Below are 23,050 nucleotides of genomic sequence, written 5' to 3' on the forward strand. Positions count from 1 at the left end.
ACTTTTTTGCGGTGAAATACAAATAGGATAGTGCAGGTGATGTACTTATTTTTAAAAAATCTGGAGTGAATTTTGTGCTGATGAGTCACCCAGATTGACAGCTCTCCTTTCTTTATTTAGCATTTTAAACAGTAGCTTGCTTATTTGCAGAAGAAGAATTTCCTGCCCTCTAATTTAGGAAGGGTGTCAGCCCGTCCATCGGATATTGACCTCTCTGGGTGATATCTGTATCACACTCATGTTCGTGCTGACAGCTATGCCTCTAGGAGTGAGAAGGACTGACAAATTTTTCTTTGTAAACATCTCCTTTTACTTGTAAACTGAGCACCTGTTTTTCCATGTAAACTGAATACCTATCATCTGGAAATTACTGATAGATAATAAACATGGAAGCTCATGATCTTTTTTACTGAGTCACTTTTTAGAGGAGAGCCATGCTTTTAAATCCACACACAGGGTAGCTTAGTGGATACGGCACTAGACTGGGACTCAGGAAACCTGGATTCAGTTCCTTGCTCTACCATTGCTTTGCTGAGTGATCCTAGGCAAGTCACTTACTTTCCCTGTGCCTCATTTCCCCATCTGTAACATGTGTATAACAAAACTGACCTCTTGCATAAAGCACTTGGAGATCTATGGATGAAAGGTGGTGTATGTGAGTGAAGTGGTGTTGTTGTCGATCTCTAGTAATTCAGACAGACTATTTTATAGGGGTTCTTGGCAGTGTCCTAGTGAGAGTTCTGTCCTTCAGTATGATGTGGGGGCAGGAGTGGCAGTGGTGATGGAGCAGCTCTTACGTCGGATTCCTGACTTATTCCAGTTTACGGACAAAATACTACAGTTCCTTCAAAAAATGTGGATGAGAATACAGTGCTTGCATTAACTTCTCCCACGTAGTTCTGCCAGTGCTTGTCTTTTTCCAATCCTGGAATTCTCTTGAGCAGAGGCTGCCACTTGTGCCAAATGGTGTGGTTCTCTTTGTGATGTGGGCATTTGAGACGACCATACTCATTTTACCTGTGGCCTTGGAGTCTTTAATGTACATCCCCTTATAGTGAACTTGTCATTTATTAGAAGCAAGTTACAGGGTGAGTGAAGAATTGAAGAAAGAAAGATGGAAATACTGTCATTTTTCCTTTTGAAGTCTCCTGTACTTGAAGATATAAACAGGATGTACTATGGAATTCAAGTGTAAACAAGAGACACTATAAACACGGATGATATATGCTATTAGATTGTGCTAAAGCCAGAAGACCGTTTCTTTGCCAAAGGTTTATGCTGAAAACAGAAGGAATGTTCCTTTCTTCCAAGAGAACACTTTGGGAAGGAAAATTCTCATTCCTGCTGATGAGGTGTTGATGTAGTTGTTTGAGGTGAGGTGTTGTGTCAAAATACACAGGTGTGATTTTATTCCTGTCAAAAAGTGAGGTGCGTCTGAGGGAGGAGGCTTTCATGACTTTGTAATGTAAATGACATGCTCTTTACTTTATTTCCAGTTAATAACACTGACTTGCTTATGCCCTGAGGAAATATTTGTGATTTCTTTATTGTTGCTGGGTTATCCTTAGCTGATGGGTGACTGCAGGAGTGGTTCCTTTTACAATTGTGTGTTTGAAAGTTGTCAGGAGTGCCTAGAGCCAGGGATGGGAGCTCCTGTTGTTGGTTGGATAGAGCATAATGAATCAATAACGTCATAACAATAACAGTGTTCAGGATTAAGCTGCCACTCTGCTTGAACTCCTGTTGCTGCACCTCTGAAGACCAAGGATGGGATAAAGCTTTCTTTTTCTGCTTCCCTTCCGATCTTGGGTGAAGTCAGAAATTATAATATTATTTCATTAATTTGTTGTTGTACTGAATTTATGGGTGTGCTTTATAATTTACAGTATTCGGAATAAGCCATTTCTGCTACCATTTGATTGGGACTGATATCTTACCATCTCCTCCCACTCCAATGCAATGTGAATGAACCCTAGATAATGCAAATAAAAAGAAAAAGCATCCTATTCTTCCTCTTGCTGAAATATTCCTTATCGATTGACAAGAAATGGGAAATTTTAGTACTTGCTGGAGGCAAATGCCATGTGAGTGCACAATCGGAGCCATATAGCACGTTAGTGTAAAACCAGTGCTCCTCCATTGACTTCAGAGGTGTTTATTGCTGATTTACACCAACATATGAGGAGACTCACCATCACATATACCGCCACTTAAGACTTCCTCTCTTCAGCAAACTACATGTTCTATCCTTCTTGGGGAGGCTTTATAGAAGACTATCTTTTTATTTTATAAGGCTGTCCCCTGAGGACCTTGGCTGCTACCTCTATTTGTAGGATCACCTTCCTAGGTGGGGTGGATAGGATAGGCTGTTTGTTTTCATTCTGCCTGCCAAGGAGCATGAGCTAGGACCTGACCGGACAAGTAACCTCTCAAACCGCCAGGCCAAATGATCGGTAAAATGGAATCTGACTGTATCTAGTTTGGGTTTAATTATCACTGAAGCTACTGTCTTCCAATCATCCCATCGTTGATCCAGTGGACAAGCAAACTTGGGGGGAGGGATAGCTCAGTGGTTTGAGCATTGGCCTGCTAAACCCAGGGTTGTAAATTCAATCCTTGAGGTGGCCATTTAGGCATCTGGGGCAAAAATCTGTCAGGGATGGTACTTGGTCCTGCTGTGAAGGCAGGGGACAGGACTCGATGACCTTTCAAGGTCCCTTCCAGTTCTATGAGATAGGTACATCTCCATATGAATTAAACAGTTGGTGCTGCTGAGCCAAGATGTGGTTAGCAGGGATCTGGTTAATAGGGAAGTTAACTGTCTTGTGATGCATGACTGATTTCCAATCTGTTTGATTGGGATTCACTTCCACTTTAATTTGATGCCTCAAATACCACGTACTAGTTAACAGCAATGGCTCAAAGCAGATTTACACTTTATCCCTCACTTAAAGCAAGGGATATCAGAGTAGCTCAAACATTCCAATCAGCGCTGCTTATGGCAATGGTAAAGTGCACATATGGCGCCAGATCCTAAACTGGATTAAACTGATATCAACCCATTGAAATCAATGGAGATATACTGACTTACAGCAACTGAGCATCTGGCCCATAGCAAAGGAAAGATAGGAAGAATAGTAAGAGGCCAATATGGCACCATCAGGAGCTCTTTAATGACATGAAAATCAAAGGAATTCCATAAAAAGTGGAAACATGGACAATTTTCTAAGCACAAAAGAACAGTGCAAGCATGTAGGGATAAAATCAGAAAGACTAAACGCTGGTCTACACTACTGCAGTAAATCGATCTAACTTATGCAACTTCAGTTACGTGAATAACGTAACTGAAGTCAGCGTAGTTAGATCCACTTACTGCGGTGGCTACATTGTGCTGTGTTGACGGGAGAACGTCTCCAGTCGACTTCACTTGCTCTTCTCGGGGAGGTGGAATACACAAATCGATGAGAGTGTGCTCTCCCATTGATTTAGCATGTCTTCACCAAACCAACTAAATTGACAGTCACTGCATCAATTGCAGCAGTGCCAATCTACTGGTAAGTGTAGACATGCCCTAAAGTGCAGAATGAGTTAAACCTAGCAAGGGACATAAAAGGCAAAAAGAGGATTACAGAAGTACATTAGGAGGAAGGGAAAGATGAAGGAAAGCGTAGGTCCATTACTTAGCAGGGAAGCAGAGCTAATGACTGCGGGCACCCAAGAAGGCTGAGGTATTTAATGCCTATATTGTTTCTGTCTTTATTTAAAAGATTAATTATTACCAGATGCTTAACACATTAATATTAACACTTCATAAACCAGAATAAAGAAAGAACAGGGTTCAAGAATGTTGAATAAATTTGATGTATTCAGGTTGACAAGGCCTAACTAAAATTCATCCTAAGGTACTTAAGGAAGTAGCTGAAGCATTCTTGGAAACGTTATCGATTATCTTTGAGAACTCATGGAGGATGGGTGTTGTCCCAAAGGACTGGGGAAGGGCATACATAGTATCTATTTTTAAAAAGGGAACAAAGAGGCCCTAGGGAATTATAGACCAGTCAGCCTAACTTTGATACCTCGAAAGCTACCGGAACAAATGATTAAACAATGAGTTTGTAAGCACCTAGAGGATAATAGGGTGATTAAGCAATAGTCAGCATGGATTTGTGCAGGAAAAAATCATGCACACCGACATAATTTCCTTCTCTGGCAGAGTTACTGTCCTATTGGATGCGGGGAGCAGTAGACATGATATATCTTGATTTTTAGTGAGGCATTCTTATAAGCAAACTAGGGAAATGTGGTAGATGAAAGTACTATAAGGTGAGTGTGCAACTGGTTGAAAGACCATACTTAAAGAGTAGTTCTCAGTGGTTTACTGTTAAACTGGGAGGATGTGTCTAGTGAAGTCCTGCAGGGGTCTGTTCTGGGTCTTGTACTTTTCAATATTTTCATTAATGACTTGGATAATGGTAGGGTATGCTTATATAGTTTGTGGATGACACCAAGCTGGGAGGGTCTTCAAGCACTTTGGAGGACAGTATTCAAATTCAAAATAACCTTGATAAATTGAAGAATTGGTCTAAAATCAACAAGATGAAATTCAATAAAGACAAGTGCAAAGTACTACACTTAGGAAGGAAAAATCAAATGCACAACTACAAAATAGGGACTAACTGGCTAGGTAGTCGTACTGCTGAAAAGGACCCAGGAGTATAGTGGAGCATTAATATAAGTCAAGAATATGACGCAGTTACAAAAAAGGCTAACATTATTCTAAGGAGTATTAACAAGCGTCATATATAAAACATGGCAGGTAATTGTCGCACTCTGCTTGGCAGTGGTGAGGCCTCAGCTGAACTATTATGTCCCGTTTTGGGCAGTACACTAAAAAAAAATGGATAAAGAGCAACAAAAATGATAAATGGTCTAGAGAACCTGATCTGTGAGAGAACCTTAAAAAAACTGGCCATGTTTAGTCTTGAGAAAAGAAGACTGAGAGGGGAACCTGATAAGTCTTGAAATCTGTTAAGGGCTGTTATAAAGAGGAGGGTGGTCAATTGTTCTTCCTGTCCACTAGAGGTAGGACAAGAAGTAATGGCTTTAATCTGCAGCAAGGAAGATTGAGGTTAGATTTTAGGAAAAATTTTCTAACTATAGTTAAGCTCTGGATTGGCTTCCTAGGGAGGCTGTAGAATCCCCATCATTGGACGTTTTTAAGAACAAGTTAGGCAAACACCTGTTGGGGATGGTGTAAGGATCCTGTCTCGGCATGGGGGGATGGACTAGCTGACCTCTTGAGGTCTCTTCCAGCCCCACATTTTTATGATTCAGCAATAAAAGTGTTTGATGGCACTTTTGTGAGTCTTCTCAGGAATTCATGAAATCCTGGTTTCCTTCTCTCCACTCCCCTGCCCTTGTTTCTAGGAGCGTTTGGAATATTTCACTGCCCAAAGAGGAGTTGTACAGCACATGAGTAGCACTATATCTCAGTGGGCATTCTCTGGTAATGGTTGGCATGTGTCCTTGGCTAACCAGTGGAGATGCCTCACAGTGCTGAATATGAGAGAGCAGCAAGGTGAGGATCATCTTTCATTCATGTTTAAGCTGCAGGGCAGAGAGTTAGAAATCTCCCTCTGAGTCCTGAGGGTTGCTCCACTTTTTCATGCACTTTATATTCCCCAGCCTTAAGGCTTCATGTCCTTGCAACCATCCTTCCAGCAAGGGGTGACTGGATAGGACCCCCTTTGAAGTTTGTCAGTATCACTCCTTCATGACCTTCCAGAGTCAGTGTTGAGCCATGTGGTATGTCTCCATACCAAAGGGCTGAATGTGCTGCCTCTGAAGCTCTCCCAGCCTCTATTGGCCAGGCAGCAAGAGACGAGCATTGGGAGTTGGTGCCTCAAGTGATCAGCTTTGCTGATGAGGTCTCTCAGCCAGGCTGATCCAAAGGTGATCAATTAGGGCTAAGTGTTCAGAAATATGCACCTGAGTTGCCTGCACAAAATATGTCCCATTGGATCTGCACAGATAGGTTCTTTTGCATATAAATGCCTATTTGCATACACAGTTGCAGGAGCGTTCTTATAAGTTTCAGGCACAATGTAGATATCACTTTATGAAAGTTTGGCCGTAGCTATGTATCAAGTGCTTTCTTCTTCTGCTATTTTAAAGAGAAAATGTTGACACATCCTGCTGACAGGTAGGCTTTGGAACTCAGAAACTGAAAGCTGGAATCTGAAGTGCTCCCATTCACTATTATTTGGGATGGTGATATTTGAAGGAGAACTCCTCTTCCTAGTTTGGTCTTTGGCATGGGCATGAGGATGGGTTTTTTTACCCCATGCAGGAGATACATGTGACGTTGTGCAGTCTACATGGTTTTATAAAAACATGATAATAAGTGAATATAATGTAACTGGGATAGTTTTATAAAAAATTTGATAATAAGTGACTATAATGCAAATGGGATATGCTTTGTGCAAAAGGTCTCTTGTAAGGTATCATTACAAAGCTCATAAGCTACTGAGTGTGATCATCCTATTTGTAGAAATGTACCACTCTTGTATCTAAAACTAGAAATATAAAATGTAACTCTGAGGGCCTATTGTAATTATGTAAAGTGTGGGCCATTAATGATGGTTTGGAATCTTGATGACTCCCATTGTCTGCAGATGGCTGTTTACCTGTGAGTCTCCCTGTATATGTGTGTGCTGGCAAGTGAGTAATGAAGTCTTGCAGTGACATGTGATCATGTCACCTGAACTGGAATCCATCTTTAACCTGGTGCTTTTCCAGTGAGGGACAAAGGGTTCCCGCCTTATGCAAAAGATATATAAAGGGGTGGAAGAGAACTGAGAGGGGGAGTGGAGCCATCATGGAGAATCCCCTAGATAACACCTAAGCTGGAACAAAAGCTGTACCAGGGGAAAGAATTGTGCCCAGGCCTGGAAGGTGTCCAGTCTGAGAAAAACTTCCTGAAGCATCTCTGAGGGTGAGATTATCTGTATTTAGTTTGATTAGGCATAGATTTGCGCATTTTATTTTATTTTGCTTGTGACTTACTTTGTTCTGTCTGTTACTACTCTGAACCACTTAAATCCTACTGTCTGTATTTAATAAAATCACTTTTTATTTAGTAATTTACTCAGAGTATGTATTAATACCTGGGGGAGCAAACAACTGTGCATATCTCTCTATCAGTGTTATAGAGGGCGAACAATTTATGAGTTTGCCCTGCATAAACTTTATGCAGGGTAAAACAGATTTATCTGGGTTTAGACCCCATTGGGAGTTGGGCATCTGAGTGCTAAAGACAAGCACACTCCTGTGAGCTGGTTTCGGATAAACTTGCAGCTTTGGGACTAGTGATTCAGACCCTGAGTCTTTGTTAGAGCAGACTGGAGTGTCTGGCTCAGCGAGACGGGGTGCTGGAGTCCTGAGCTGGCAGGGAAAACAGAAGCAGGGGTAGTCTTTGCACATTGGGTGGCAGCTCCCAAGGGGGTTTCTGTGATCCAACCCGTCACAGTACAGTTTTGTTTTTTAAAAGCTAAAGCTACCTGAGACCCATACCAAGCCCCCACTGCAGTGATTTGCTGTGGAGAGAGATGGCTGGTATATATCGTTACTGACAATGGGAAATAAACCTTTAGGGATTGCTGTAAATTAAACAAGAGGAGTGTTTATTTGAAGTTCAAATGTAGCTATAACACTTTTAAACAATGGAAAGTCTCAAGGAAAATTTGCTTATTGGACATGAACTGCATTTGGGGGCAGAAGGGAAGGGAGAGAAAGAAAGAAACCAGAGAGAGTGAGAGATGGATGGTAGGAGATATTTGCATACGTAGATGTAGAACCAGATCCTCAGCTTGTGAAAAACAATATATCTCCATTACAGTCAGTGGTGTTTCAGCATATGCTTAAGAGCTTTGCTGAACTGGGGTCTTATTGAATGAATTTTCATATGCCTGATCATTTTCTTGGGGCTTTTTGGCACACAGAGGAAATCTTTCTCTCACCCCCCCCCCAAAGTTTGAGCTCCTGAAAGGTGCTAACTCTACGGAAATGAAGTCTGAAATCCTCTGTCCACAGAAAATTAAGTATGGCACAGACAGCAGCAGAACATACTTCCATAAACCTCACTGCCAACGTGCCTCAACTCCTGACCAAAATGAGTCACGCCTACGGAGGGAGAGGGGTGGTCACTCCTTTACGTCCCTGCTCAGACTGCTAGAATGGGTGGCAACTTGTGTCAAATGAAGCATTGGCTTTTGTGATCTGGACACCTGTGAACAAAGAAATGGATTAAAACATCCATTAAATGGCAACAAGGTTCTGACATTACAAACCTGGTCTGGCTTTGACCTGATGACCTAGAAGTGACCTCTGTACACTTTGCTATCAATCCCCTGAGAAATCCAGTTCTCAGCTACTTTTAATTTTGCTAAACTAGTCACCTCAGGCTGGGTTCAGGTAGTGTGTGTGTGTGTGTGTGTGTGTGTGATATAAAAAAAATTAAGAGAAAACAAAAACTTTGTGGTGTGTGTGTTAGGAGATTCACCTCAGAGGTAAAAATGTGGTAAAGAAAATTAAACAAAACAAATACCTGGGGAAAAATAGCACTAATATTGATATTAGCATCAATGAAAACCTGGCATATTCCCACCATTACAGACTTTGTTTTGAGTTTTCAGAGTAAGCATGCTTCTCAGTCTCTTGATAAATGACAGAGGGCCGATTTATCTCATGGATAATATGTAAATTGAATATTACAATCAATTACATAATGTCAGAGATTTCCAAGTGACACTTGCCAAATCCTCCTTCCCTCCCCTAGTATTACAGGGAAATCTCTTTATAAATACACAGCTAAATGTTAGAACATTTTCCATAACATCCTGGATCTGGATTTGCAATCTAACTGCTTAGTGATCAAATATTTGTGACCTTCTGGGTGATCTTGGGGTGTCTCTGTGAAGAAACGTGACCTTCAAGTGCTTTGAGAAGGCATCTTATCTTAACAGTGCTATAACATGACCTTCAAGTTGTTTGGCTAACATGGGGTGCTCATGCTGTTCCCCCCCCCCCCCAACTCTTGATTTTATCCTTTGATGATAGCACAGTTGAGACTCTTTGTCTTTAAGGCACCACAACAGTGTTTGTCCTCACCTTAAGTCTACACATGCAATTCTAGTCACCTTCAAAGAAAGCAGATTTTATTGGCAAATTATCAAACAGAAGAGAGAAGCATTAAATAAAAACAAATTGGAAATAAACTCTCCAAATACGATAGCAAACACCACTAGACAGCCACCATGCTTGCAGTATAGTGTATGACATTGTTACCCCTGTGGCATAGCCTTGTCTGTCTTTCACTTTCTTTTCATCAACCCATGCCCACAAGAAGATGTCAGTGTCTGAACTTGTTAGCTGCAAGCCATGTGCCCAGGAAGGTGTCAGGACTGGAGCTCGCCACAACCCCTCTTTCTTGTAGCTGGTTTGCAAAGTTTTAAGTCACATACTAACATTTGGATATTGCATTGCCCCAAACCAAACAGAGGATAGCAAACCAGTTTGAATCCAGTTGGAAAGACTCCTGCTTTCTCTAGAGCCCAAGCAATGCAGGAACATTAGGCAGTATGCTATTCAAGTATCCCGTCCAACTTTGCATGCTTAGCCATAAAAGATAGGGTCTCCGAGATAGGCCAGTGTTTGCATGTTACTGAGTTTTCTCTTCTAGACAAACAGCAACAAGTGTAAAGTGATCTCCCATCCTTGAAGGCAAACCGCTTATGGAGAGACACATTTCATAGACTCAAACTCTGCATTGGTCTTAGCGTTTGGGTCATGTTTAAAGTCTGCAGTTCATATTGAATGGGCTGTATCTCCTGTAGTCTGTCACAAATGTCATTGTTATGGTTTATTCTAGGGGAGCAGCACCAAAGAGTATTTCCTTCAAAGGACTTTGCAGAGCCTTGAGCGCTATTTCTACTTGATTGCTTTCAATTACTACCTTCATGAGCAGGTGAGTGTTCTCCCCATTGTCCTTGTGAAGCCTGCCCCTACACTCCCTCGTCCCACTACTTCATTTCAGCAGCTCTACTGTGGGTGGAAACAAACATGTATGCTGAGGGGCTGGATGCTGGAAAGCCCAGCTTCTGCCACTTTCCAGACGTTGATTTGACCCCCTCATGGTGTCTTCAGATGCTCTTGGTTTTATGTTTGGAGGTATATTTCTAATGGACTACTATGAATAAAATCCAGTTAGGAGCATGTGGTAATGGTAATGGAGGCCCAAGCCCCACTCCCACTATGTACTGTGTATATGGCACATGACGTTCCCTGAGAAAACAGTCCCCTTTCATCTCCCCAAGGAAGGAACCCCAGGCACCAGGTGGTGACTCAGTGAACTGCTGTATCAGCTTTTCAGCTGTGGAGCATGGAATCAAATCTTGGCTAATTTTCAAGTGAAATTGGTTTGAAAACCTTTTCCTTGTCTCCCATTTGTCCACATCACAAAACCATTGTAGAGTATGGTATCACTATGAGCCTGAGGCTCTGGACTGGAATAGGAAGGCGAATATCAGGGTCAGGTTGTGCGAAGCTCTGAAATGGGATTTAAAAAAAAACCCTTAACGGTGAGCTTTCAACCCTTTTCTGAACTGCTTGCAAGGATTGCCCTGTAAGGTCCTGTAAGATCTATGTATAGTACAGTGCTTGCATTTATCTGTTCCTGAACAAAGCATGTGTGTCTCTCTCTCTCTCCCTGATAGTACCCCTTGGCCTTTGCCCTCAACTTCAGCAGATGGAGGTGTGGGCACCCAGAGCTGTACAGGCTGCAGATGAACATGAACCTGTCAGAGCTCACAGTGACGGGGGAACTGATAACAAAGGGGACGCGAGTGCTAGTGAGTGAACTTCTTAAATCTTCTTGCAGATCCCACCCTTTTCAGGGCGGAGGCAACACAATAGGCACGTGAGGCTTATTCAGCCTCTCTAGAACCACATACAGTATATCAGAGCCAAACTCCCCCCCCCCCCCCCCATGCTTCCATAAGCTTACACTGAAAATTCACTCTGATGGGGCCAAACCAGAGCCCTTGATCCATGTGCCCCTCAGCTTTGGAGTGTTTGAAATCTTGAGCCTGACTCTGTGACTTCGATCCCATCCTGACCCTTGTGTCAGACATGCACATTGCAGTGTCCTGGGCAGTGTTTGAAGGGGAGTGGGAGGCTCTTGGCGGAGGCGGTTGTTTTACCAGTGAGTGCTACTCTGACCTAGAGAGTGACCAGCTGGGAGAGTCTGTCTGGGAAGACCTGTGATGGCAAAGGTACCAGCTGAACCAAGAGATTGGAAATGTGGCTTTCATCTAAACTTTGGCTCCAGCTTACTCTGATTTTGTTCTCCTGCAGGTGGTGGATGAGCGTTTCTCCCCAGATGTGCTCAGCACTGTCAAGGAAATGAGGGTAGCCAACTTCCGGAGGGTCCCCAAGATGCCTGTGTATGGGATGGCACAGCCCAACTCCAAGGTAAGGAGGCAGCATGGTGGAGATTCTGGCACAGGGGGAGGTAACCAGAGTGCAGGACTGAAACCTTTTGGGTTGTGCCCTGTGCAGGGCAGCTTGAAACATGTATGTGCTGGGAGTTTCATTTTGTTTCCATTTCCCATAGGCTATTGGAAGTGTGCTAAGCTACCTAACTGATGCAAAGAGGAAGTACTCCCACATCACCTGGATAAACCTCCGTGAAGAAGTGGTGCTGGAAGGAAATGAACAAATCTACACCCTCCGGGAACCTGGGATCCTGGAACAACAGATTACGGTGCCTGTTACATCACCTGAACAATTAGAGGTGAACACTCAGCACCTTCTTCACCTTCTGCCTTTTCTGTTCTTGGTGGTAGTCTCTACTGCTACTAGAGGTGCTTAATGCATTGGCATATATGTAACTGCCTAGTGGTTACAAAGCAAATACTACATGGTAGTAATACTTGAGTAACTAACACACATTCTCTGAGACAAGGTGGATGAGGTAATATCTTTTATTGGACCAGCCTCTGTTGGTGAGAGAGACAAGCTTTCGAGCTTACACCAAGCTCTTCTTCAGGTCTGGGAAACTAAGGCCAGGTCTACACTGCAAATCTATATCGGTATAACTACATCGCTCAGGGGTGTGAAAAATCCATGCCCCTGAGCGACATAGTTATAATGACCTTATATCTCCCTGTGTAGACAGCGCTATGTTGACAGGAGGGCTTCTCCTGTCGACATAGCTTCCGCCTCTCGGGGAGGTGGATTAACTACGCCGAAAGGAGAAGCTCTCCCATCAGCGTAAGAGTGTCTTCACTTAAGCTCCACAGCTGCATCAGTGTGTAGACCTACCCTCACTCAGGCCTTCTCTACGCTACCAAGTTTTGTCACCAAAAACTGCCTTTTGGCGACAAAACAGTGAGCGCGTACACACTGCAATGCGACTTTTGTCAGGAAAACGCTTGGTTTTGGTGACAAAAAACTTCCACCCCTACAAGAGACTTTTTTCTTTTTCCCTCCCTTTATTTTTGACAAAGAGCCAGTGTAGACACTGCTGTTTGTTTTGTCGACAGAACTGGCTTCCGCCAGTATCCCACAATGCCTGCCCTGATCGTTCTGCTAGTGTTTTGATCTCTGCTGCCCTGCAGGCACGTGCCCCTTCCCTTTCAAAGCTCCAGGAAGTATCCAATGGCTGAGTGTGCTGCTCCATTTGGGGAACAAAGAGCAAATCATTGGAATGCTCCTGTTCTGCCCGGCACTAGGAACACAGCAGCGGGCAGATTGCTGTCGCAGGGCTGGGGGGAGACTGCTGTGCTGCTTTGACATTCCTCAGCACAGAGAGCTCACAGAGCTACTCCTGATGCCGCTCCCGGCAGCTGAGGAGGCTGTAGGAGAACTTGGAGGGAATCCCAAAATGCACAGGGATCAGCTCCGCCTTCCCACGACACTGAACTGTGGGATACATGCCCACAGCACATTGTTCACACTGTGGATGATGGTGCCCCCAATGTGGTCATGATCTGTCGACAGAGGAAGCAAGTGTGACCACCCTTTGGTGATTTTTGTTTTGTCGACTTTTGGGTGTCGACATAAGTTTTGTCGAGAAAACTTGGTAGTGTAGACAAGGCCTCAGTGTCGCTGCCAAATATTTGAACAGATTGTTTAGCATAATTAGGTAACAGATTTCAAGGGTGCTTAACTTCATCTTGAATGGTCCCTTGAAATACATGTTAACCATTTATGCTAAACAATCTGTTCAAATCTTGTATTTAGCAGACACGCTTTGAGTTAGACTATGTCTACACTTTGCACCTTGCAACGGTGTGGCTGTGCCACTGCAGCCACACCATTTTAAGGTACGCAGTGTAGCTGCTTTTTGTCGCCGGGCAACAAAATAAAACCACCCCCAACAAGGGGCGGTAGCTGCGTCGACATGAGAGCGGCTCCTGCTGACGAAGCACTGTCTGCACCAGCGCTCTTCGTCGTTAACACTTCTGTCATTCAGGGGCTGCTTTTTCACATCCCTGAGCGACAGAAGTTTTAATGACGAAAGTGCCAGTGTAGACAAAGCCTCAGTTTCCCAGACCTGAAGAGCTCTGTGTAAGCTCGAAAGCATGTCTCTCTCACCAACAGAAGTTGGTCCAATAAAAGATATTACCTCACTCACATTGTCACACTAATATCCTGGACTGACACAGCTACAACACTGCATGTGACACAAATTCAGTAGTTACTGTGTAACACGCCGAGTTCTCAGGATACATCACAGTATTACTCTAATGAAGAATATAAGAAAAATAGGTAGTTAATTTTGTTACTGCGTAGTGCACGTATAAACTCAGTATTTAAAATACAATTCTGTATGGAATGGTTATTTTTCCCCTCTCAAATTGCTGTACCATGGGGGCGGGATGGGAGGGGGAAAGAACAACAGTTTTCACTTTGCTAATAAACAAGTCAAAATACCACCAGCCTTAATGTACACCAAGCTGAAGATGACAAGTTACCATCAGCAAATGAGATTTACATTGGCGTACCGACCGGAGACTGCATTTAAAGATATTCCATCCATATGCTCCACAGCAGGGCATGGACCTGTGAGCCACATCAGCCCCCCTCTCCCTCTCATCCCGTTCCCAGCTGGTCACCTACCTGGGTTGCTGCTTATCACCCACCTCAGAGTGTTGTGCACTTGGCACAGAGAATTTCAATTTCTGGATACTGACCAAAGATTTTTCATCTCTCTCGATTCTTTTCTTTTTTTTCTTTCTGCCTGCCTGCCCACCTGCCCCACTCTCTCTCTCTTTTCATGTTGGCAAATAAGAGAAAGGAGGAAGGAAAGCAGTCTCATGACAAATACAGTTTTGCGTGGCATAACATATTTTATATCAGCTGTAACCCTGGGCACGTGGGTTTGATACAAAAAGCACAGTTGTAATAAAATTATTAGTAAGCATTTATACAGCACCTAAATGTATATAATATTTTACAGAATGTGGAATAAAACTCAGCTCAAACCTGGGGAGTTTACGGGGTGGCTTGAAAGAACATGTAAATGATACAGTTAGGCAAGGGAGAACAGAGATGTTCTTGGCTGGGTCTTGAAAAGGGATAGCCAGGACAACTGAGAGGAGAAGGGTGGCCCCACCACAGTGGTCAGATTGTGTGGTGGGACGGCAACGAGGCTGGTGCTAGATGTGTAGAGAAGGGAGTGTGGAGAGACTAGATTCATGAGTTAGGCAAGCCCATGAAGGGTTTTAAAATCAAGAGGGCAATTTTAACAGGATCTTGAAATGAATGAAGAGTCAGCGGAGGTGTACAAGCATGGGGCAGATGTAGTTTGGTTTCTTTGTACAAAACAGAAGTTGGGCAGTAGCATTTTGAACATGTGGGAGCTTGAAGAGTTGGAACTTGGGTTGGCCATACAGAACTTGAAGGGAGTTGTCAGGCAACAATGAAAATGTAGATCAGGATTTCAACAGAGGCAGAGGCTGTGTACAAGCGATGTTGCAGAAGGGATTATGGGCACATTTGTACCCCTGGGAGATGAGAGCAAAAGGAGTCAAGGACTGACCCCAAGAGATTAAGGACAGTAAAAAAAACATGGAAGGTCAGAGTCAAGGTGGGCGATAGAAACATGTGAATTTGTGTTTGTCTCTCAGCCTGGGCATCTTCTATGTATCAAAGTATCATACATTCCTACCTCACTGGCAGAGTCTTTGGGAGAGGTCTAGACCTGAAAAGCAGGAGTTGTTGTAGATTAGGCTAAGGCATATTAGCAGAGCTCTGTGTGGAAAGTTTCCAAACTGTGGTCTTGCAATATGCCTGGCATTAGTCCCTCGCTTCCCTGAGTCCTAAATTCACCTACAAACTTATGGGGAAATAAAAATTTCCTTTTAGGGTGAAAAAGGAAGAGAGATTCTGAAAAATTATGTTAAGTGTCCATACAATGAAGGAGTCTTGTTCAGTTTCTTTGTCTCTCCCCTGCAGAAATTAGAGTTCACCTTGAAGAATGACGTGCTAAAGTCCCAGAAGTGGCTGGAGGTGTATCTGGAACAGGAGAAGCAGATGAAGATGTTTAAGAGTTGCCTGACCACACAGGAGATACTTAATCAGCACAAGAGCACATGCCAGGGGCTGGTGTACAAACGAATCCCAATCCCAGACTTCTGTGCTCCCAAGGAGCAGGTAATGGAGGAACTAGAAGCTATTCCATAGTTTTCAACACTAAAACTCCACTGAAGGGGCAGTGGCGAATGCCTTCAGTGAGAATCTCCTGGGTTTTCTCCCTCACCACTTTCAAAGGGTGGTGGGTGGATAGGTCAGCTCTTCTCTCTCCTCTCCCCTCCCAATTTATGCTCTCTCTTTCTCCCTATGACCAAACTGATACTCGCCCTCCTTCTGGTTTGATTTTCTCTTCTGGTTCCCGCTCCAAATTGATATTCTCTCTTTTGTTTGCCCTAAATTGTCTGTCTGTCTCTCACTACCTCTTCCATTTCCCCCTGCAGTTGCTTTCCTCTCTTCTGGCTCCTCCCTTTCCCTCACCTTAAGGCACTGCAGCCTCTTTCCCTAGAGGAGTGGGGAGCTGCTGCTGTGCTAGGTATGTGGTTGCTGAATCTGACTGCTCCATTTCCCTTCTTTCCCTATGTTTGCACTCAGGAGAAGTGAATGAGGCAAGTTACCAGACAGTCTTCTGTCTGCTCACCATAGTGGTCCTCAGTGCCTGGTGGCTGACATTGCTTTTGAGAAAACAAAGGCAGCATGATTGCAATCCCTAGCCTATACTGTCTGGTACTGTAACTCTGGGACAATCCTGGCCAGAATGAGATGCTCTGCAGCCCTGGGTTGTGTGTACTGCTTGTGTTCCTGCACAGTTTTATAGACTTGCCAAGAGGAGATTTGGTGTGTGCTCCTCTAGGGAAGTTATGCAGTTGCTTACAATGCTGAATCCTCTCCAGTATACCAGACACACCACCTAGCCTGAGAGTCACTGATCCATGTTCTAGTAATTTGGCCCATGCGGGGATCACAGACGCTTTTGTCCATGAAATTTCATTTCTTTAGTTTTACAGGTCTGAATGTGTTTATATAAGCATTGATAGAATCAAGACCACTTTGCAGTCATGTTTATTGTAAGTGCATTATTGCCATCTGCTGGTCTCAACCTGCAACTATAGATTTGCATCTACAGTTGTTAATCTAAGGCTACGTCTTCACTAGGGGTGGGGATCGATTTAAGATATGCAAATTCAGCTACGCGAATAGTGTAGCTGAATTCGACGTATCCGAGCCGACTTACCCCGCTGTGAGGATGGCGGCAAATCGACCTCCGCGGCTCCCCCGTCGACGGTGCTTACTCCTACCTGCGCTGGTGGAGTACAAGCGTCGATTCGGGGATCGATTGTTGTGTCCCGATGAGACGCGATAATTCGATCCCCAAGAGATCGATTTCTACCCGCCAATTCAGGTGGGTAGTGAAGATGTAGCCTCAGACTTTCCTTTCCATTTCTGTTTATCCTAGACATTTTATGTCGATGCAAAAGAAATTGAAAACTGTAATTAGCATTATCCTAGAGAGATTTCCTATTTACATTTTCACTATAGTGAAAACGATCACCTTGGGATAGCCACAGAGAATTGTGTATTTTTTTACAGCTGCAGAAACTGGGGGATTTAAGACCAGTTAGTCTGGATTTGATATAATCCCACACTATTCTTCCTTGGAAGGAGAAACTTTAAGACCTATGTAGTAACACTGTAATGTAGATGGTGCCTTATACCCTGGTGATAGACCCATTAGAAATACACGAGAAAGACAGGGAACAGCTGCTTTTCAACACCTCAGGGGAAAAAAGTTAGCCAATCACAGTAAAGACAGTGTTAACGATCTCTATGTGAAGGTGAATGCTGCTGGTTCACAACATATCAGAGTATAGGATTAAATGGAGGTAACACAGAGACTCAGTGGTATCCCTCTTAAATCTGGACTAGAGCATTCAAGTTCCACATTAGGAGTAAGGATCTTACCTAACTGCTGACACTGCAATGCACTGTGCTGCCATTCAGATGCAAGTTAAAGATCCTATGGCACTTTCTGCAAGAAGTAGGGGGTTATGCCTTTGCTTAGGCCAATATTCGCTCCCTGGTATGAGGCTGAGTGCATCAAAGGCTGTGGCATTTTCACAGTCACTGCACTCCCAGTGCACTCTTCTTGCTTTGTAGCACCCTTTGGGTTACCTGGAAACTGAAAGGCACTACAGAAAACCAGTTATAAATTCTATTAATCCACAGGGGTGGGACAGAATTCATGAGTCTCATCCAGCAGGGAAAGTCCGTATTTAATTCTTTTTGTTGTTCATTTTCAGGATGTAGATCGGCTGTTGGATGCAATGAAGAGTGCGCTAGCTGAGGACTCTCACACGGCCTTTGTGTTCAACTGCCATAGTGGCAGAGGGAGAACCACCACAGCCATGGTTATTGCTGTCCTCACGCTCTGGCATTTCAATGTAGGTATTAGCCCAGGGATGGGTCTCTTGTTCTAAGGAGGGTTTGGAACAAAGGAAGCTCTGAGGAATGAATCCCTAAACACCAAGCCCTAGCCCTGTGAGCAGTGAAAGAGGGCTGTGCTGGAACCTCAGTAGGAGCCTTAGAGTGGAATAAGGCCTCTAATAAGATTGGTTTGCTCAGCAGCAATGTAGTTTAAACAAAGAGTTTTCATTATTGTTGTGAGTGTGGCCACTTAAGTGGTGGAACAGATTATCCACCAATTCCTGCTTCATTACATCACTTCCCAATTTGTCAAATTTGTTTCCTTGAGCTCTGCACTACTGGGCTAGTCCTAATAGTGGAGTTGGAGGTTATCAGCTGCATGAGCAGAGTCACCAAGGAGTTCTGCTGCAGTTTGCAATGGCAGCAGGGTTTTTTTTCAAATGAGAAATGTGGATCAGTGTTTTAAAATGACCTTGGGTGTGGCTTTGGATTGAGGAGACCAAGGACATCTCCCTATTATTAACCGTTTCTTATATGTGGCCAGCAAAGAAGCTTAAGAACAACAGCTAGGATGTTGATGATATTTTTTGCAATTCTTTAGCATCTTCCATCAAAGGCATTGTAATGTGCTTTGTAAACATTAAGGAATTAAGTCACGTGCACCTCATGAACTAGTCTTGTTTTACAGAGCAGGAAACGGAGGCACAAAAGTTCAGTGACTTGTCCAAAGTAACTCAACGAGTCTGGGGCAAACCTGGGACAAAGGGCATGGGGGGAAAGGGGGGGCGCTACTGGTTTGTGATCAGACATGAAAGTCGGGAAACTTGCCCATGCAGTCAATGGAAGAATCAAGAATACAGGGCCAAGTCATTTAACTGCTGTTCCTCAGTGTCACCTTCTGTTAAAAGAAAAAGGGGAAAAAAGCATAAATAAGTGCTTTGAGAGTATGGGTGAAAAAAGCTACACGTTACAAATTATTAGTTGTAGAGCCCATGCCTCCTGATGCGCAGTTCTTCCCTTAGACCACCGTATTCCCACATACAGTATTGTTAAGTGGCTCAGGAGTTCACCCAGGAAATTATTGCATGTGAGGGGGTGTAATTGGATAGCTTTTTAACCGCTCAACCTGGCTTGGCCTCTTCTTCTTGCTGCAGGGCATCCCTGAGATGAGTGAGGATGAAATTGTGAGTGTGCCCGATGCCAAGTACACCAAAGGGGAATTTGAGGTGAGTCCTTCTCCCATATTAATCTGCCTTTATTTCAGGGTGTCTTGTGAAATCTCCAGGGGCTGCTCATGTCCTGTACCTTCAAACAGCCTCAGCATTTCAGCTACTTCATTCAGGGACTGAATTTCCCATTAAGTGATGGGGCCTGTGTTTAGGATTCTGAAGCAGCCAGACTGGGGTCTGTTCGCACTGTGGTTAAAACTCTGATAGTAACAACCCCATTCAAGCCTGGGTTCTGGCATTTGGGGGCTTGTCTGGGGCTCTGATACTGGGGTTAGTATGCTCATGGTTCGTATTTGGAGATACGTCTTTTGCTGCTTTAAAAATCATACTGTGTGCAGAACAAGGCAAGAGGATGATGACGGCCTGTTAAAGATTAACACACTGTTAGGCTGGTCTCAGGAGGTGTTAAATGTCTGTTTTCATCAGCTACATCAAAGCAGAGACCAGGCATTAGCCTACAGGAGACATGTCTAAAGAGCACTCCATTTGTCCATCAGCTGCAGGCAATCTGAGTGTCAGATAAAATAGCTAGAATAATAGTTTTTTTTAAAAATAGGGCTCTCTCCCCACACCCCACCAGAGTGTAAATGTTAACCAGCTGTGAGTTCAAGCCTCATTGACCCTCCCTCATCTGCTGATGGTATGATCATGCCCTACTTTATTAACCCCAGCCTCTACTGTTTCCCCATTGTGAAATCACTCTGTTCTGTCCATTTTTATTTTCCAAGGGCAACAAACATATTTTACCCAAGTGTCTGGCATTTTGCTTCTGAAAGAGCAATGTGGCACTTGTATTATTGTGTCACCTTGGCAAGTCCGCCTTCTGGCTGGTGACCTGCAGGTGTGCAGTACTGCAGTGGCATCTGCTTATAGCGAAGTTAGATTAAGTTTCCACTGATCATGAAGTAAAATGAAAGACCCTGATGGTTCCAATGCAATTTGCAATTCTGGTCATATTGAAATTTTCCTCAGGGAAACAACTTGATAATCTTACTTTTATTTTTTTACAGTATAATAAAGAGAGCTCTTATTATATCCTGAACTAAAAATGACTCCAAACCCAAAATATAATCGTTACCAAATTTATGTCAAGCTGTAGCGAGGTCGAGACTCACCAGTGCAACATGCTCATTGACCTTGGAATTAGCTCGATTCCAGCCCAGAGCACCCTCTATAGGCCACCTGCCTCAGTCCCCCCCCCCCGTGTCCCTCCCAGACCCCAGGGCCCTTTCCTTGGGTGCTGCCCCAGCAGTACCCCACCACACTCTAGGTCTCCTCCCCTCCTCCCCCCCCGGGGAACTCCCAACTCTCTCACCCACCTTGCCTCAGTGGCTACTGCCAGTCATCATCTAGCCCCCGCTCCCTGGGGAAAACTGCCATCTGTAAAGGCCACTCATCATTGGCAAGGAGGTCAGACCAGTTGCCTCTGCCTAACCCCGGGCTGCAGCCTCTGCAACCCCAGTACCTGCTTTGGCCTTTCCTAAAGCCTGCAGCCTGGGGAGTTGCCAGGCCAGAGTTCCCCAGCTCCTCTTGCCTTTCCCCAGCACTACTCTATTCCCAGTACTCTGAGCTCCCGGGCAGCCAGGTTCTTCTCTCTCTCCAGAGCAAGAAAGAGACTGACTCAGCTCCTGGCTCACAGCCCTTTTATAGGGCCAGCTGTGGCCTGATAGGGGTGTGGCCCCAGCTGTGGCTGCTTCCCCAATCAGCCTAGCCTTTTCCAGGAACATGGCAACTGCCCCACTACACAAGCTGTTGCTGCTCCTGTTCTGAAGCCATATCAAGGTAGCTGGTTTTGAGACAGAATTGGGTTTGCGGTTTTTTTTTAACAGAGAAACTCTTGAAGTGCGTCCTAGCATCTTCAAGGTTCTGCTTGGTTGAACCAAGAAACGGAGGTGGCCATGTGTGTTGAGGGAAGAAGAGTGGTCTGGGGGCAGCTGGTCACTGGGCCGGGACCTGGGTTCAATTTCCTGCTTTGCCACAGACTCCCTAGATGATCTTGGACAAGCCAGAGTCTCTCTGTAAAGTCTGCAAAATGGGGGTGATAGTCATAGATTTTAAGGCCAGAAGAGACAATAAGGTCATCCAATCTGACCACCTGGATAACACAGGTCCTAGATTCTACCCAGTTACCTGTAAACTGAGCCCAATAACTGTTTGACCAAACATGTCCTCCAGAAGGGCATCCGGGCTTGATTTGGAGAGAGAGAGAGAGAGTCCACCCTTTTCTTGGAGATTGGGTAGTAGTTCCCTACCTCACATGGGTGTGAGGAGGATAAATATGTTAAAGACAGGGAGGAGCTCAGATTCTATGGTAATGAGAGCCATATAAGTTTCTAGGATAGACAGATAGTTTGTAGCAACTGTCTGATAAGCTCTGAGGGGTTGTAGCCAGTCAGAGTTCATGGATCTACATATTATGCAGTCACTGTACAGATGAGAGTCAGACACGGCTGTTTGGCAATATGCTCTGTCTGTGTTGTTGTAGCAGTTTATTAGCATTAATCCCATCCTAATAGCGCACACTGTTAAAATTCCAGTTGCATTGAGTGCGAGCAGGTCTGTCTGTCAGTGACTCTAAAAGGAATGAGTATGTAATCAGCACTTTGGGTTTCAGGGCAGAGGTGATAGTTACTATGCTATTAGATAATAGCATGTGTATGTCTTTGTTCCTTAGGTGTTTTCAGGAGTCTCTTTCGGTGGGGAGTCAGTGAAGACCCACGATAATGTCACTCCCCTGCCTTATATAGCTTTTGCATATGGCAGGAACCCTTTGTTTCAAAACTTGGCTCCCACGCCAGTCAGTGGAAAAATACTGATATCCCAAGATGGAGACCAGCACCAGCTGACCTGGTCACATGTCCTTGTAGTTTCACACAAGCCATTACTCGGAGGCTGTTTGTAGGGCTCTCAGGAAGGCTCCCCGGGTGGGAGATAAGCTTCTCCTAGGGCCTGTTGTTTTCCTAATGGCCCTTCCTCATCCAGCTATTCAGAATGAAAGCGTCTTGTCTAGTGGGTGTTCCCCAAGTTTAAACACTTATTTGTAATACAGATATACAGTCAACATTCCTAACTTCAGATACAAAAATAATACTTGCATACAAAGAGGATAATCCTATTCAGCAAATCAGAACCTTTCCAATGACCTCCTACATGACCTATCTTGCATAAAACACATCATAACTATGTCATAATCATATAATAATATCTCTATGAAGAATATTGGGTGCAGTGTCTCAACGGGCTCCTCCAGATTTAGAGAGTGCAGTCCAGCTTGTCTAAAGCATTTCAGGGGGCAAGCAGCGTGTGGGAGTGGGGAATACAGTGAGGAAGGGAGATCACCAGCCTTGGTTTAACTAGGCGTTTATGCTAACGGGAGCTCACTAAGGCAGAGCAGCTCTGTAGGGGACAGATTTTCTCCTACACCAAGATATGCTCAAGGTGGGTGTGGGTGCGTGCGTGCTGTCAGAGTGCCAGTTGTGGATCCCTGATTTCTCTACTCTGCACAGCTCCAGGCGTGGTCTTGGTAAGAGCAGCCTGTACACCAGCTGGCAGTGGCAACCAAATGAAAATTGATGGAGTGCATTGAGGTTCTTGCCCACTGCACGTGTCCTATACAAGCGTTAGGAGGGGGTGATGATGGAAGGGCGCTGTGCTAGCTTGACACCAGCTGAGAGCTCCCAGCATTCCCCTCTCTCTCATCCCACTCCAAAGGAATTCTGAGTTGGCCACTAGGTGGCCTCTTTGGTCTGCTTGTAAGGAACAAAGGGGCCAGACGGTGGGCGAGAATATGGCCTTACGTGCTT

At 44.3% G+C, this 23,050-nt stretch overlaps 1 protein-coding gene across 1 annotated transcript in view; it reads left to right on the plus strand.

Annotated features, from left to right (window-relative positions):
- PALD1 (phosphatase domain containing paladin 1) overlaps positions 1 to 23,050 on the plus strand; it is a 122,610-nt gene that overhangs the window by 18,954 nt on the left and 80,606 nt on the right. Inside the window, exons 10-16 of the mRNA XM_065408334.1 lie at positions 9,929 to 10,024; positions 10,773 to 10,907; positions 11,413 to 11,529; positions 11,672 to 11,851; positions 15,520 to 15,717; positions 17,895 to 18,035; positions 19,173 to 19,244. Of these exons, the coding sequence (XP_065264406.1) occupies positions 9,929 to 10,024; positions 10,773 to 10,907; positions 11,413 to 11,529; positions 11,672 to 11,851; positions 15,520 to 15,717; positions 17,895 to 18,035; positions 19,173 to 19,244 (939 nt within the window). The remainder of the gene's footprint in view (positions 1 to 9,928; positions 10,025 to 10,772; positions 10,908 to 11,412; positions 11,530 to 11,671; positions 11,852 to 15,519; positions 15,718 to 17,894; positions 18,036 to 19,172; positions 19,245 to 23,050) is intronic.

Source organism: Emys orbicularis, chromosome 7 (genome assembly GCF_028017835.1).
Source record: "Emys orbicularis isolate rEmyOrb1 chromosome 7, rEmyOrb1.hap1, whole genome shotgun sequence".
Classification (NCBI taxonomy): domain Eukaryota; kingdom Metazoa; phylum Chordata; order Testudines; family Emydidae; genus Emys; species Emys orbicularis.